General features: G+C 48.7%; 1 protein-coding gene across 4 annotated transcripts in view; it reads left to right on the top strand.

Moving 5' to 3' along the window:
- The first annotated feature begins 4,414 nt into the window (after positions 1 to 4,414).
- POGZ (pogo transposable element derived with ZNF domain) overlaps positions 4,415 to 15,128 on the top strand; it is a 32,848-nt gene continuing 22,134 nt past the window's right edge. For 3 of the 4 annotated variants that reach the window (XM_084500685.1, XM_084500684.1, XM_084500682.1), the window contains exons 1-2: positions 4,415 to 4,753; positions 14,378 to 14,502. In XM_084500685.1, coding sequence (XP_084356811.1) covers positions 14,379 to 14,502 — 124 coding nt within the window. In that variant the 5' untranslated portion in view covers positions 4,415 to 4,753; position 14,378. Of the gene's footprint in view, positions 4,754 to 6,584; positions 6,604 to 14,377; positions 14,503 to 15,128 lie in introns of those variants that run through there. The other variant, XM_084500683.1, reaches the window with a different exon arrangement.

The following is a 15,128-nucleotide window of genomic DNA, read 5'->3' as shown; positions in this document are numbered from 1 at the left end:
GAATGAAGTGGGATCTGCAGCACACCTCCGGGTGTGTCTACGACAACCACAAAAGTAGAGAAAGGCCAAGAAGACTCTGAACACGTATGGAGACTTTGGAACAGCACTCAGAGACAGCCTGAAGCAGGGAAGTTGTAGAAGAGGCACTTGAGATTAGAAGAACTGCATGCCAGAGGGAGCAGTCAGGAACAGCGTGGTGAAAATGCTACAAACAGCTCATGAGATAAAACCCATTAAGTGAAGTAAGACTGTATTATAAACAGACCCACAAGGGTAGCCACAAACACTTTCAACTCTTCCTTCCCAGCCCATTACGACGCAGCTCCTCTGCAGCTTCTGTACAGCCCTTACTACTTCCATACCCACAGCCTCTGCAGCGCTTCTGGCAAACACACGCATCATTTTTCCATCCTACATCAATCCACAAATGAAACTCATTGAAGTGTCATAACTGAGGTTCACAGACACACTTTTACCAAGGCACAACACTCGATCAACACATCTGCACGCCGTGTCTCAAGAAATGGTTGCAGCACATCACCACACATCCAGTACATCTGCCCGACCACTTCAGGGCTAACCAAAAGTTAAAGATTATTGAGGGCATTGTCCAAATGCCCCTTGAACACTGACAAGCAAGGGGCATCAACCGCCTTGCTAGGAAGCCTGCCCTGGTGTTCATCCACCCTCACCGTTAAGCAGTTTTTCCTAAGGTTTAGCCTGAACCCCCCCCCCGGCGCAGCTGTGTGCTGTTCTCTCGCGTGATTCTTTTCTTCACTGCCCTGGACAAGATTCAGATTGCTCAACCCCTTTGTCTACCTTATTACTGATGACTTTTTGAACTCAGTAATGTGTGTACAGAATTAAGCAACCAGAAGTTATGTGTTTTGTTTGTGCAGTATGTCCTGCAATCAGACAAAGTACAAAAGCTCTTCAGGAGTAGAGCCGTTGCACTCATAGTTTCACTCTAGTCATATAACTTCTAATACAAACAACATGTTTTGACCCCCCTCTCTAAAACAGGAATATGAGAGCAAAAACATTAAGCGTCATTGTCACAGTACAGCAACGAAGAGTTCCCTGTGGTGCATTTGGCTTGGTTGACAGCTGAATACCAGGGTTTCATCCACTTAATGTTTTTGAAAACAATATGTCAATTTAAGTAAATCTTTACAAAACAGGCAAAATCTTGCAAAGCTCAGGCAAAACTGTCATAGAGAATGCTGCTCAAGTGAGGACTATTGCATTTCGATGGGCAATGTTATTTCTTTCTCCTCTTGATTGTGTAGTGTATTAGAGAAAAGAACAAAAGGAAAGAAATATAGACAGATACAACATAAAAAACAAAAATCTAAAACAAAAGCTCAGCAAAGCAGAGCAAACCACTGGAGACAGTTTCATTCACTTTTAAAGAGGATGAGAAAGAAGAAAAACACACATGGCAAACAACAGCCAGATCGTTCAATGGACAGCTCGCAAAACCTACAGAGATGAAGGCAGAGTAAGACCCCGTACAGAATTACAATGTTAAGAGAGTATTGTGTTTGCAAAGTTATACATTCTTTGATAAATGCTGCCTTTCCATCATCTATCCACCCCGCTATATCCTCATAGAAGGCTGACAGGTTGGTCAAGCATGACTTCCCCTTGCTGAAGCCGTGTTGACTGCCCCTAATGACCCTTTTGTCCTTGATATGCCTGGAGACAACGCCAAGGATAAGTTGTTATAATTAGCCTGGAAGGTAGAAATGTCTAATAAATGTTTATTTATTTGAATACGTGTTCCCACCTCTACCTGAATTCAGAGGAAGGCTGAAAAGCATTAGTGTAAATTTGGCTTAAAACAGCATGGATGCAGGCCTCTGTGCAGTCACTGAAGACAAACTGGCAAAGCCATCATCTGCAGCACAAATACTGCCAGCCTTCTTCAGACTTCATTCACATTTGCAAACCCCATCATCGTTCTTTGTCACTGCATCTATATGGCAATTCCACTGGCAACCAGAGTCAAAATAAATATCTACACATGTAGTAATAAATGATGCTTCTGACAACTTTCTGATTTTATCACAAAGCTTACAATAAAGATTTCTGTTAAGCCCCACAGTCATACTGTTTGAAGAAATCACTATTTCTAGGAAGCAAGATTCTAAGCCTCACGCTTTCAGAGAGCTCATGGCTTGAATATGAACTGAATAAAAGCTTGGAAATGAAAAGCTGAGACTAGTACGAAACTCCACATATTTATTACTGTTAAATAATTTCATAATGTTTAAAGAAATTGCATAATCTTGGAGAGTCTGATCTTTTACTTCAAGGTTGGTAATAATGAAATGACAACAACCAGATGTTTAGAGAGACTGCAAAGGGAAATCTCAGCTGGGACTTGAGAAGACAAACAAACCCAATGATTAAAAGGACAGACATTTTTATAGCCACAACAGCTTCCTGCAGAGAAGTATCTTGATCCTGGGCCAACTCCCAGAGTCCTGTAGGCTACAGGCCTCTAACTCTATTTTTATTAAGCCCTCTCTTGAGTAGGTTCCTTCTGCACTGGTAGGTTATTTGCCTAAGTAATTAGCTTTCCTTTTTGTGGAAAATACTGCTATTCTATCAGGACTAGTAGTATCAGTTGCCAGTAAAAAATTGCTGTGTCTTAGCAGCTTCTAACAAAAGGAACGTCACTTATTTGTACCTTTATTGCTCAGCCAGGCTCTCTCAAAAACAGAGACCTGTCTTAGCTGGAGAGCTGGACCGTAACACACTTCAGTTAACCTATTTGATAGAGTTGAGTATTTGGTGCCTTTTTAAGAGAAACATTTAGGTTCAGTCTAACTCACTATTTTTTTAGTTTCCAGACTATATTTTTGAAAAAAAAAATCAAGTGAAACTTGCTGGTATTACCTTAAATAATTAAATAAAAGTGCCTCTAAGGCAGCAGCTGTGAAGCACAATCAGGAATACAAACGCGGAGCTGGTGATAACGTTGTTCTTTATTAGTATCAGCGGCATAACCACAGCAGAAAGCGCAGCCCTTTGTATTGCACATCTACATGATTTATAGGTGACAGACCGACAGTAAGTGAAAACACTTCCCTCCAGTATGAGGTGGAGTAGCCTGGTGCATTGTGCAAACTAGGAAGAATGACTGGTAACTCATGAAGACCATCAGAAGAAAATTAATGTGCTTGTTTAATGAACCGCAGAATAATAAATCACATTTCAGCATCACATGGGCATCACAGCAAGGGGGTCCATTTGGGAAGCATGCTACTTATCGAATTGTGCGAGTGTTTTCAAGAATAAATAAAATAACATTTCAAAGTGGGTTGAAGATATGTTAGCAGCTATAAAGCGTATACTTATGCAAGTGTCAAATATGTTAACTGTCAGTAAAAATACGTATTATCAGTTTTCATTGTACTGTCTTCAGAGTTTGGTCTGTACTGCGTGCAGCTAGAAGCCACATGGTCCATCGTTACTAAATTATTCACAATAATAACCATATTATTAAAGATATAAACCATTTGAATTTATGCTAGGGAGAAACGTAGGCACTGATTAGATCTGTCGGCTTGACAGCACAGGAAACTTTGATGGCACGGATCCAGCGATGTACTTAAGCAAATTCTAAGCGTTTAGATGTCTGCTTTGATTGCATTTGGGCTGTTTACACACACCGAGGAGGATTTGGGCGTTACAACCCGCTGGGGCCCGGCTCCTCGGCTCAGCGGACAGCTCCCGAGGCCGCTCGGTGCCAGGTCCCCCTGCCCCGTCCCGACCCCAGGGAACCGGGGGCAGTTGGGGGCCGTCTGACCCGCAGCCCGTCTCCGGGGGTGCGATTGTGGCAAAGGGAGGCGACTTCTCCCGTTTTGAGTCTCCAGGAGCTCCCCCGAGCCCCCTCCAGCACCGCCCCGCCCCCCCGTGCGATGTGGGGGCCCCGGGGCCGCGTCACGGCCCGGCTGCCGGGCCCCTCGCCGCCCGTGGGCGCCGGCTTCGGTCCTGGAGCCCCAAACCACGGGGGGGGGGGGGGGGCAGCAGCGCCGGGACCAGGCCGGGATCCCCCCCCCCGCGGCCTCAGGGCCCGGCTGCCGCCGCCCCGCGGGCGCTGCCCGTGACCGCCCCGAGGGCCCGGTGGGGCCGCGGGCGAGGCCGCGCTGAGGGGGAGGGAGGCCGGGGGTGGGGGGGGGGGGGGGGAGCAGCCCCGGGGCCGCCCCAACGGAGCCCGGCGCGGCCCCGGCCCCGCCGCCGCCGACCTCGGTCGGGCCCGGCGAGGAGGCGGTGGCGGCGGTGACGTCACCGCGCGGCGCGCCAATCGGCGCGGCGCCTCGCGGCCCAGGAGGAAATGACGTCACCGTATCCCTCCGCCGGCCAGGTCCCCTTTTTGTGTGTGTGTGTGCGCGCGCGGAGCGCTGTGTCCATCCGCCCGCCGGGTGCCCGCCCGCCGCGCGGGCTCCGTGACGAGCCCCGGGGGGGGGGGGAGGGGAGCGGGAGCGGGGCGGGAGGGGGGGCGCCAGGCGCGGAGCCGCCCCCTGCGCGCGCACGGCGAGAGGCCGGGGCCAGCGGCAGCGCCGCCCGCTCCCGCTCCTCCTCCTCCTCCTCCTCCCCCTCAGCATCGCGCCCCGGGCCCGCCGCCCATGCCACCTGCCCTCCGCTGCCGCTCCCGGGGCCGGGCCGGCGGCGCAGCGCGGGGGGGCCGCGGGCCGCTCTAGGAGCCAGGCGGCGGCGGCCGAGCGCGGAGCGGGCGCGGAAGGTGAGGAGCGGAGCGGGGCGGAGCGGAGCGGCGGCGGCCCCGTTATGTGAGGGGGGGGGGGAAAGCGGGGGGGTGACGGGGGGGCGGGGGGGGGGGCGCTGGAACCGGCTGGAACCGCCCGGGGCTGGGGGATTGGGGAGGGGAGCGGGGGGCGGCGGCCGGGCCAGCCCGCGCCCTACACAAAGCGGCCTCGCGACGGGAGCGCGGCGGCGGCGGGAGGAGGAGGAGGAGGAGGAGGAGGACGGGGGGGAGGTGGAGGCGGGGGGGGGGCCGGGGAGGAGCCGCCGCGGGTCCCGGAGCGCGGCGCCGCCGCCACCGCTCGGCCGGGGGCAGGCGGAGGGATCCGCGCACACCCCCTCACGGGGGGGGGGGGCGGTGAAGCGGCACCGGCGGCGGCTCCCTCCGCCCGCCGCCCCCTCCCCCGGCCCGCCCCCCCCCCCAACATGCCGGTGCCCGGCCCCCCTGGGGGAGGGGAGGGGAGGGGAGGGGAGGGGGGCCCGGCCTCGTCCCCATCCCGTTCCCCCTCGGTCCCCCCCGGCCCGGCGGGCGCTGGGTGGGCGCCATGTTGGGCACGGGGATTATTTTTCCTCCCTTTTGTGGCTCGGCAGCCACAATAAACCGAGCACGGGGCCGGCGGCGCTGCCGAGGGGCATTACCGGCCCCTGGGGGCTCTGCCCGCCTCGCCGGGACCCCCCCCCGCTCCGTGTCCCCTCGTCCCCCGAGCTGCGGACACCGTGCCGGTGACAGGAGCGGTGTCCCCGCTGCCCGGGGCCTGCGTCCCCCGTCCTCAGCGGAACGGGCAGGTCCCGAGCGCATCCCGGTGCAGGGAGCGGGAGCCGTGCTGGGCCTGGGCTCGGGGGGCTTCTCCCCGCGGCTCCTGGCCGGCCCCGGCACCGTCAGCGAGGTGACACCGGGGCCGTGGTGAGCGGCGAGCCCCCGGCCCCGTCAGTGGCACCGTGCGGGTTGGCAGCAGGACCTGGTGCGGAGCTCCCCTGGCCACAGGTACCGAGAGGAGCCGGGGCTGGAAGGAGCCAGGCGCTCGCTGCTTTGCGCAGCCCTCGCCGTGGGCCCGCTCCTGGGTGCCCCGGGAACCCAGGTGTCCGGCTCCCCCCCGCCCCGCGCCTCCCCTGCTCCGCGATGTGGTGCAGAGACGAGAGGGAGGCTCGGATCCCGCTGCCCAACAGCCTTGCAGAAAACGCGCCGCAGATGACAACACACACAGCTTTATTTTTATTAACTTGGCAGCAGTTGCAGCTGTCGCCGAGGCATACCAAATGGGGCACGAGCGAGCGGAAGAGAGGGTAGAGGATGGGGGAATCTGTTGCTTCTTTTAGGAAACGCTCTGTGAGGATACACAAATTCTGCGCCTCCCTACCCTGGGTCTCGCTGTGTACCGTCTGATAGCCTGAGGTCGCTGCAGATGTCAAGTTTCATCCTTGAACGTGAAGCCTGGCTTGCTGCATGCACGTAGTTATTTTCCCTCTGGTTGTACCAGGGTAGGGAAGGCCGTAGTTCCGTGGGGCTGCCCACCCAGGGAGCTCCCTCCCTGTTGCCACTTCCAGCTCTGTCTGGGCATGGGGTTCTGCACATGTTGCCTGCAGGCATTCTGGTGTTTGTGGGTGGATACAGTTACCTTGTTTGTGTGCGGGGATCCCCCAGCTGCTTAGATACTGTCAGAGACCCTGCAACTGTCTCTGCTCAAGTGGACCTTCCACAGCGCAGCCCGCAGACCCAGAAGAGTTTGCAGGAAAGCTGCAGTCCTGCTCTTGGACCCTCGGAGGCCAGGCCTGCAGCTTGAAGGTAGTCGTTAAGGCAGTCTGTGTTCATCGCTCTGCAGATCAAACTTTAAGGTAGATAACGATTGTTAAAATTGAGTGTGTAGTAATAGGTTTTAATTAGTAGGCATCGCACACATCAAAGCCTTAAATAAAATGGAGGACTTTAAGTGATAGCATTCCTAGAAAACTTAATATGCCTCTTGAAATCCTCTCAGTACCCAGCAAAGCCAAGTCAACCACATCAGTCAACGAGGAGTAAATTCACCTTGCTCTGAAGGATGCGGCTGCTGAACTCTGGCACTCGGCTCTCACCTGTACCTCCTGTCGGAGGGGTTGCTCATGATGAATTGCCCTATAAACAGGAATGAAAACATCATCCAATGTTTTCATCACTTAGATTGTATCAGTTTAAAGCCGTGCCAGTTATTTGTTATAAGCCTCGGAAGAGCATTATCTTTTTTTCAGGGAAGGGATTGCAGCATGTCTTGACAGCAGGAACCTTTATCATAGGATTCATTTGCATTTAATGTAACTTCATCAGGTGTCCTGGTTCTTAAGAAGTTACGATACGTTCCTTGCCACCGAGTGCGCGTTATTAAAAGTGAGTCTGAAAAACAAGCAACAAGAAAGGAACTCCGGGACTGCATGTTCAGCGAGGTTAGACAAAATGGAGAGAAGTGAGCATTCGGAAGGAGAACTTGGCCAAGAGAAGTTGATTTGTGTGTTAATTCTTGTCTTGGAGTGCATCGAATCGTCTCAGGCTTTGTGGGTTTCTGAAAGACAGATCCTCAATTTTATATTTTAGCTTTTCTTCTCTGGACTGTCAGGGTAGAGGTGGTTTTATAGCAAGCGGCGAAGAAAAATTAAGTGTCAATTAATTCTTAATATGTATTTTTCATGTCAGTGTTTTCCCTTAGGAAACTCCTTAGGGAGGCAGGGGAGAGGATTGATAGCATTAAAACCATGCCACAATTAAATCTCCATTAGCAAACCTAGACGGGCGTAAAAACCGACAAACCTTTGGGCAAGAAGAGTGAACAAAGTTCACACATTGGGTGCTGGAATGCGACATTCTGGGGCACGGCTTGTGTGCAGCCTCCCCTCCTCCTGTGGGCTGGGAGCGCTGCGTTTGCTGCGGGCAGGGGTGTCTCAGGGGTGAGCTGGGGGCTTGGGGGTGCCTACAAGAGTCAGCGTGGTGCTGAAATGGAAGTTAGCGCGGAGTCGGATGCTTCTGGGCGATGCGAGACCCCTCTGTGAAGGTGGTGAGGGATCTCCCCATTGTTTCCTCAACTTTCCTCAGTCCTTCATCACAAGTAGTCAGCTGTCAGCGTGGGTTCCCTGCTGGAGTCCGTTGAAACTTTTTTTTCTTTTAAAAAGTAGTAGTTTGGGAATGTTACCGTGCTACTGGCTGGATTGTCACTGCGTATTCGGTTGCGTTTCCGTTGTCAATTCATGTGAATTTATATCCCTTTTTTGAAAATAGTTGTGACTAGAGCTTTAGGGTTCCTGCAGGACCGGCAGCACCCGGTAGGGTTCGTGTGGCTGGTGTTAGCGTGACTTCATGTGCGACCTGTGCTGCAGTGGTTGGAGTCCAGGCGTATTGGAGTCGTGAGTTTGCTGAATTTGTTCCCACCTGGAGAAAGGCCCCGCCGAGGTCTGCCCCAGGCAGGAGCTGGGGTTCCCTGCTCCCCAAATCTGCGTTTGATCCGAGCAAACCCTTCCTTCTGCTTTCCCACCGGTGAAGCCGGTGGCTGTGCTGGCCCTTCTGTAGGGGCTGTTGCGCTGGAGGGGGACGTTGGGAAACGGGGTGGTAGCCTCTGTCCCTCCCGGGTTCTGCCTTTAACCAAAACTCCTCCTTTTGCTTTACCAAGTTATGGGTGTAACAGAGCGCGGGTTTATTCCTGACCTGCCAGTGTGCCCGTAAGACTGAGTGTGTTGCAGATGATTTCACCCAGTAGGCAGAAATTGGGCCACCAGCGGTGCCCTGACAAGTACTGATTTATTTATACTTTTTTTTTTTTTTAATTAAAAGCCTCAGAAAGTGAAGCTTATGTAGCAAGAATAGCGCATCCCATCATGCGAGTTTTGAAGAACACTGTGAACGAGTCATTAATTTGAAGTCCTTTTTAAAAGAAGTGTGTGTATATACAGCATATGTATGTCATAACTTGTTTGCTTTGTGTCAAATAATATCAAGCTGTGAATGAAACTGTAAATATATAACCACACATCTTTTAGAGATCACTTCAATGAGACACAGCTGCCTTATTCTGCAGCTGTCGTGTAAAACCTGCTATCCACAGGTGCTTTAGATAATAGAAAACATTTGGGCCCTGATTCTCTCCACTTACGTTGCTGTAAGTCGGTGAATTTACGAGTCAAAGCCTACGGAATGGAAGCTGAGTCCTTTGTTTGCCACCTCACTTAGGTGGAGAAACTAGATTAAGTATTTATTTTGTTTATTTGTGGGTTTCGGAAGCTTGAAAATGCCAGTGGTGTTTTCAGCCAGACTGCAGTGTTTTGTATTTTCTACCTGTTCAGTCATTTTGTCCTGAGAATACAACAGCAGCCCCGAGGGATTCGGTCTGATACCTTTCTAACTATACCGAAGTGGTTCGTTGATAGATAAATGCAGGTGGATCTTAGACCTGATTCCAGATTTGGGTTGAAATGACGAGGGACTCAGGAAGCTTTTTTGGCAGTGAGGAACAGGAGAAGAGGATTTCTCGTGATGGGGTGATCTGTTTGGCTGTCTGGGAATAAAAATTCTTCATTGTTGGGTTTCCCCTGGCAATGGTAATCAGTTTGATCAGAAAATGTAATCAGGTGGCCAGCCTTTTAGTGCAAGACTTGAATGGCCGGTGCCTTCCCCCTCCTATATCGCAACAATGAGCGTGGACCACATCAGCTGACAAAAAATAAAGGGTTTATATCTTGCAGTCGTGCCGGTTATTTGTGTAGAGCTAATATATGTTGGCTCTTCCCCTGAAGGTCTTCTCCCATTTTCCAGCTAAAAGGGAGAGAAAATACCTTTCAGTCTTCAGGGCTCTATTTCTTGCAGCGTGTCTAGAACACTTTGTAATTTTTTTCTCATTTTTTTGGCATCCGTATTTTCAACCGAGCATCTGCCAACTATGTGCTGAAAAGCTAAATGCAGAGTATTTATCATTGGGCTTAATCATTTTATTGAGCAAAGGCTTCTTACATACAGAAATATTCCAGATCAAAGCTTTGAAAAACAAAGCTGTTACATTATAGAAGAGAGGAGACATTTTCTTAGTTCGGCTGATACGAGCAGATGAAATACTATGCGCATAATGTAAGTTGGTGTCAAAAGAAGCTTGTAACTACAGTCTCTTTAGCATTTTGTCTTTGCATCTTCTGAATAATTATGAGGTGTTGAATAATATATTTTTACAATCTGTGCAAAGACTTCCTCTGTAGTTTTAGCCTTCCTGGGTAGACATATGTGCACGCTTTAATTAATAGATCAGGTTATTTATCCCGGCTATTTATAGGCTGCCCATCACTATAGTATTAAGGCAGTGTTCCTTGTCTGGCGTGGAGTAATATGATTCCAGACAAATAGCACTGTTGTGAGCGTCACCGCTTTTGCCAGCTAAGAGAAGCTTTGTCCTAGAAGCTTCACGGAGAATTTTTTTTCTAGATGTTTCTGTGAAGCACAAATATTGCAAATCATAAATATGCAGTTATTGATCGGTTGTGGTGCGCACCCGTTTGGGATCTCTGTATGCATCTCCTAGGAGATCTCGCTTGTTTTTGATAAGATTTTGTAATTCAAAAAAAAAGTTTGTGTTAACAGGCAAAGAAAATAAGATTTAAGGCTCTTTGATTCCTGCTTTCCCCTGCTAAGCAGATTTCCAGCATAAACCTCGACTTCAGAGCTTTATTTCTAGGAGCCTGTTTTTGTACAATTTGTCATCCAAAAAATGATTTTCACTTTTTTCTTTTTTTTTTTTTTTTTCTTAAACCGATGGAAGTTTTTTTGTCCAATGAAGTGAATGAGGGCTGGGCAGCTCTTTATTTCTGACTAAACCCTTCATTCTCGTAGAAGCTTTGGTGAGTCGCTTCGTTTCACTGAACTCCGCTTTCCACCCTTAAAACGTGGCTCATGCAGTTTGCTGTCCGCTGCAGGTTTTATGTAAACGAAGAAACTCGCAGGGTCTTTGAGGCATGCAGGTACTGGGTGCTGTGGAGATGAAGATTTGCACTTGGTTAGCCCTTCTGTAGGTTAAACCACCCCATGTCCTTCCATCTTTCCTTGAAGACCACGCTTCCTGGGCCTGATGGTTTCTGTAGCTCTCTGCCTGGTTCACGTCCGTCTCGGCGTTGCCTGCAGGTAAGATGTGCAGCGCTCAGCCTCGCCGTTTGGTGCAAAGCCGTTCGCTTCCCTTCGGCTGCTTGGCGAGCCTGAGCCGTCGCTGGATTTCCCTCAGCTCCAAATGCCTGCCAGGGCCAGGAAAGTGTGATAAGGGCGAGGAGGAAATGGCCACAGAGATGTGCTTGTGCCCTGGAGGGAGCGTCAGAGCGGGGAAGGCGTGTATGGAAGGAGCCCGGTCACTTGAAGTTCTTGAGGAACAGCACATTTTAGGTTAAAAGTTGGCTGAAAAGGACTTGGAGTGGTGAGAAAAGAGATTCTCTCTTGTTCTACCCGGGCTCAAAGAAACATGGTTCTTTATATCTTCCTTGATGTATATTTTTGTAGTGACGGGATACAGAGAGGTAGGTTCTTCTCTACAAAGGTTGTTTCCTGACAGCCGAACAAGCCTGCGAATGCCTTCAACTTGTGCAGTCTTTTTAGGTATTCCCTGTCATCCCCAAGAAAGAGTAGGAAAGGCGAGTTCAATATGAGTAAGTTATTTGTAAGTTGGGTTGGACTTTTAAAGGCCTATTGTCTTCACAAAGACCTTCACAAAGGAAGGGCAAGTTGAGTTTCATAGAGATCACAAGTGAAATTATACAGAAGTGTTTTATTTACTGTACTATGTAAGATTCTTCCCAAAAATACACGACTTCGAGAGGCATGGGGATAGCTGTATTGAACATTCCCACACTGCCAGTTGGAAATCTAGGCATAAAGCAGCTCAGTGAAAAGAGCTGCTGCTGTGTGTGGAAGGAATGGCAGCACTGGGCGTTCGCAGCTGTACGAGTCATAAGATGAATTATCTTTGCTGTTTTGTTAACATGCAAAGTGAGGAAGAGGAGATCAGCTATTGAACGTGAGTGGTGTGATGGGTTTCCTTTAAGTACAGTTCTTTGTATTGTTCTTAAAACAAATATTCATGTGCTTCAGAATTATAAGTGGTGAGAATTGCGTGTATTAGGATAAGCAGGCGTAGAACTAAAATGAGCATTCCTAGTGAAACAGCATCATACGACTGCAGCATAACAATATGAGCTCTGCAAATCCTTTGTAGGCAAGTGGAGCACAGAAAAATGGCAGTCTAAGAGGTTGTCTGTATCCACGGGGAAGGCAGGGAACTGCATATGCTGCTTCAGAAAAAGTACCAGCAGCGTGAATTTGGCAAACGGGAACAAGTGCTTGCAATTCTTGTGTGGCTCAGACCTACCTGCTTCAGACAGTTGCTTTGGATTTAGGTGAAATTTTATTTTGATTTAATTTCGTATTGCAGGAAATTTGTGATGCTCGTGGCTTTGTTTTGCAGCTATTACATAGCACAACACAAAAAAATCCAAGATTGCACTTGCACGGAGCGGCTGCACGCGGTCTTACCAGCCACTCCTGTAAATCCCAGCTCTAGAGTGATTTACAAACCCATGTTTATAACCGGTTCAGTGGTTTTGGGGGGGATAATGTGGACATAGCTTAATTATATGAGACTTAAATTTAATTGTTCTATGATGACTTAATCCAGTTTATATTTTGGCACTGTTTCTATCCTAGGTCTTCAGCAGTGAGTTAATAAATGTTATGTTGTGTTGAAGCCTTCTGGTCAGCACTCTTTTCTGTGGCTATTTGAAAACACAGATTGTCTGCAAATGAGTTGGATTGTTCTCTTGCTTGTCCCTGATTATAAGCTGTTTATTTTGGCCAGTATGTCTCAGAACATTCCTCATCAGATTTTTATGGCAGTAAAATGGTAGTAGAGAAGACAAAATGCAACCGTAACAGCTTCTTTTGCCACCAGAAATGTGATCAAGAAGAGCAGCATCCCTTCTAGACATGTTAATTCCCGCTCCCTTGCAGCACAGAACTGCCACTTGTTCCTCGCTCTGTCCTTCCCAGGGGTTCATGGCAGGTGGAAGGAACTGAGTCTTTTTTTGCTCTAGCCCAGGTAGGAAAATAGGAAATCCATTTTTTGTGGTATCTGATTATAATCATGAGTTCCTTTAGCAGTGCAGTTGAACTTCTGGATGTGGTTACATTGGCTAAAGACCCCTAAGTGTGTTATTAAGGAGAACTAGAACTTTGCGTAAGTGTTATTTGTAAGTGAAGTTTAGAAACAGCCAAATCCTGAAACGGTGCAAAATTAGGTCTGTAAGAAAGCTGCTCGGATCAGTGGCTTGCAGGTTGTCAAAGTGTGGTTGGAAATGGCTCTATTGATTAGATGTCAGTAGTATTTGAAAAGTCAGCTGTTTGGAGAACTCTGGTGCTAACTGTCCCTCTGAGAAGAGCTTCTGTAGGACACTCGAGACGACTGATTGTTGTGAATCTCCTTGGTTTTAATTCTGGCTGGCTGGTCTGAATGTTTAATAGAGATCTTGGCATTAAGCACATACAGATTTGCATTTCATTGAGGCCTGGATTAGATGCAACCCCAGGAGAAAATACTTGACTTTTGCTGTAGGCAGATCCGTAAAAACTTCTGTTCTGGGTGCCATGGTGCCCAGAAAAGCAAACAAAATGGGAAGGTGTGTAAATAGTGGAGCAAAAGGTAACACTGAGAATTGCAGTGTTATAACATCATTGCATTAGCAGCGATACGCCCCTCGGTTAGCTACTTACCTTTGTTGCTGCTTCCCGATGTCTCTAAAGGCCGTAGCAGCAATAAAAGTGTTAGAGATGGGTGGCAAGAACGAGAGAGACAAAAAGCCTGGAGCTGTCATCGTCTGTCGGTCTCTAAATAAATACGTAATAAGTAGTTTGGAAAAGATGAACTGGGTGCTTTACTCCAGAGATTCGCTTGAGTTGAAAGACAATAACTATGGGTCTAATTGCAGAAAATCCCTTTACTTTTCTCTTTTTCCCCTCTCTGAACTGATTTATAATGGTGTGTCAGGTCCCGGGCTGGTACAAGGAGATAAGCAGGGGACGGGGCTGGAGCAGCACGCAGGAGTTTGGGTCCTCGTGGGTTTGGTCAGAACAGGAGTCCGAGGTTGGCTGTGGACTCTTCACTCATTTGTGTGCACGTTTCTTACTCATTGGAGCTGGGATATTCAGTCTCTAGGATTACTGCCAACATTCAAATGAGAATATTCAAAACCATGAACAGAACAAAAAACTACGACTCTTCTTCCTGAGTTCTAGGGCAGTGAATTCTGCTCCTGAAGCTCTTAACTTGGCTTTGTCGTGCAGGAGGAGTGGCGAAACACTGCAATTTTAGTTAAAATCAAGGGTTTGTTAAACAAACTTGATTGATTTCCATGAAAAGAAAGCAAAATCTATTAAAGTACAATGTGGAGTCATTTCTATAACCTGAGAAATAAATAGGAACCTGGAAATATGCAGCTCATTTTTTTCTTTGGAATAGTGGGAAATAAAAACATTGTTAGTAATTCTGGCATTAGAGTTGTTCTTATAATGAAACTGCTGCTGCCTGGATGCAGCTACCCAATAAATGGCTTTCTTCTTTTCCCCTTGCAGGATGGCGGACACAGACCTTTTTATGGAATGTGAGGAGGAGGAGCTGGAGCCATGGCAGAAAATCAGTGATGTGATTGAAGATTCTGTTGTTGAGGATTATAACTCGGTTGATAAAACTGCTACGGGTAATTAACTATTTTAGTCTAGCATTATTCCAGTTATGGGTATTAAAGGGAAACGGCAGTGATTGGTTACATCCTATCCAGTAAGTAATCTTATTTGATAGCTAAAAAAACTGTTAATGAGTGATGTAACAATTTCACCATCTGTATTTGCATGTAACACTTGAGTCTGGTGCCTGGGAAAAAGAACACTTCCCCTAGTAATGTGTGTGGGTGAAGTAGACTGGCATATTTAATTTATTAAGCTTTTGTTTAGCCCTTTGAATTACTTTTTCTTGGTCTTTTGGTCAAGATCAAGCAAAGAGTCAGCCTGATATCTGGAATAGAGATGAGGCTCCATCTTGTAGGGATAACTGAGTCTGGTGGTTGAGCACGTCTCGTGTTCCTGACCGCGGCGTCATTCTTGGATTCCACGCCATGGAAGCATTCTTGGTAGTCAGCGTTACCAATGTCTAGGCAGTATTCATGGCTAGTGGGTGATGCAGGGTGTTTGTGGATGCGTTCAGCACCGGGGGCTTTGGAGAGCCAGTTGGTAACTGGAATTGGTAACTGGAGGTGAGCAGAATGTGTCTGCCTCTGCGTAGGGGAGGGTTTGCTGCTCCTGCTGGCTGCTGTCACCTGCTCGCTCT

Source organism: Aythya ferina, assembly GCF_964211825.1.
Source record: "Aythya ferina genome assembly, chromosome: 29".
NCBI lineage: Eukaryota > Metazoa > Chordata > Aves > Anseriformes > Anatidae > Aythya > Aythya ferina.
This window is presented reverse-complemented; position numbering and strand designations above follow the sequence as displayed.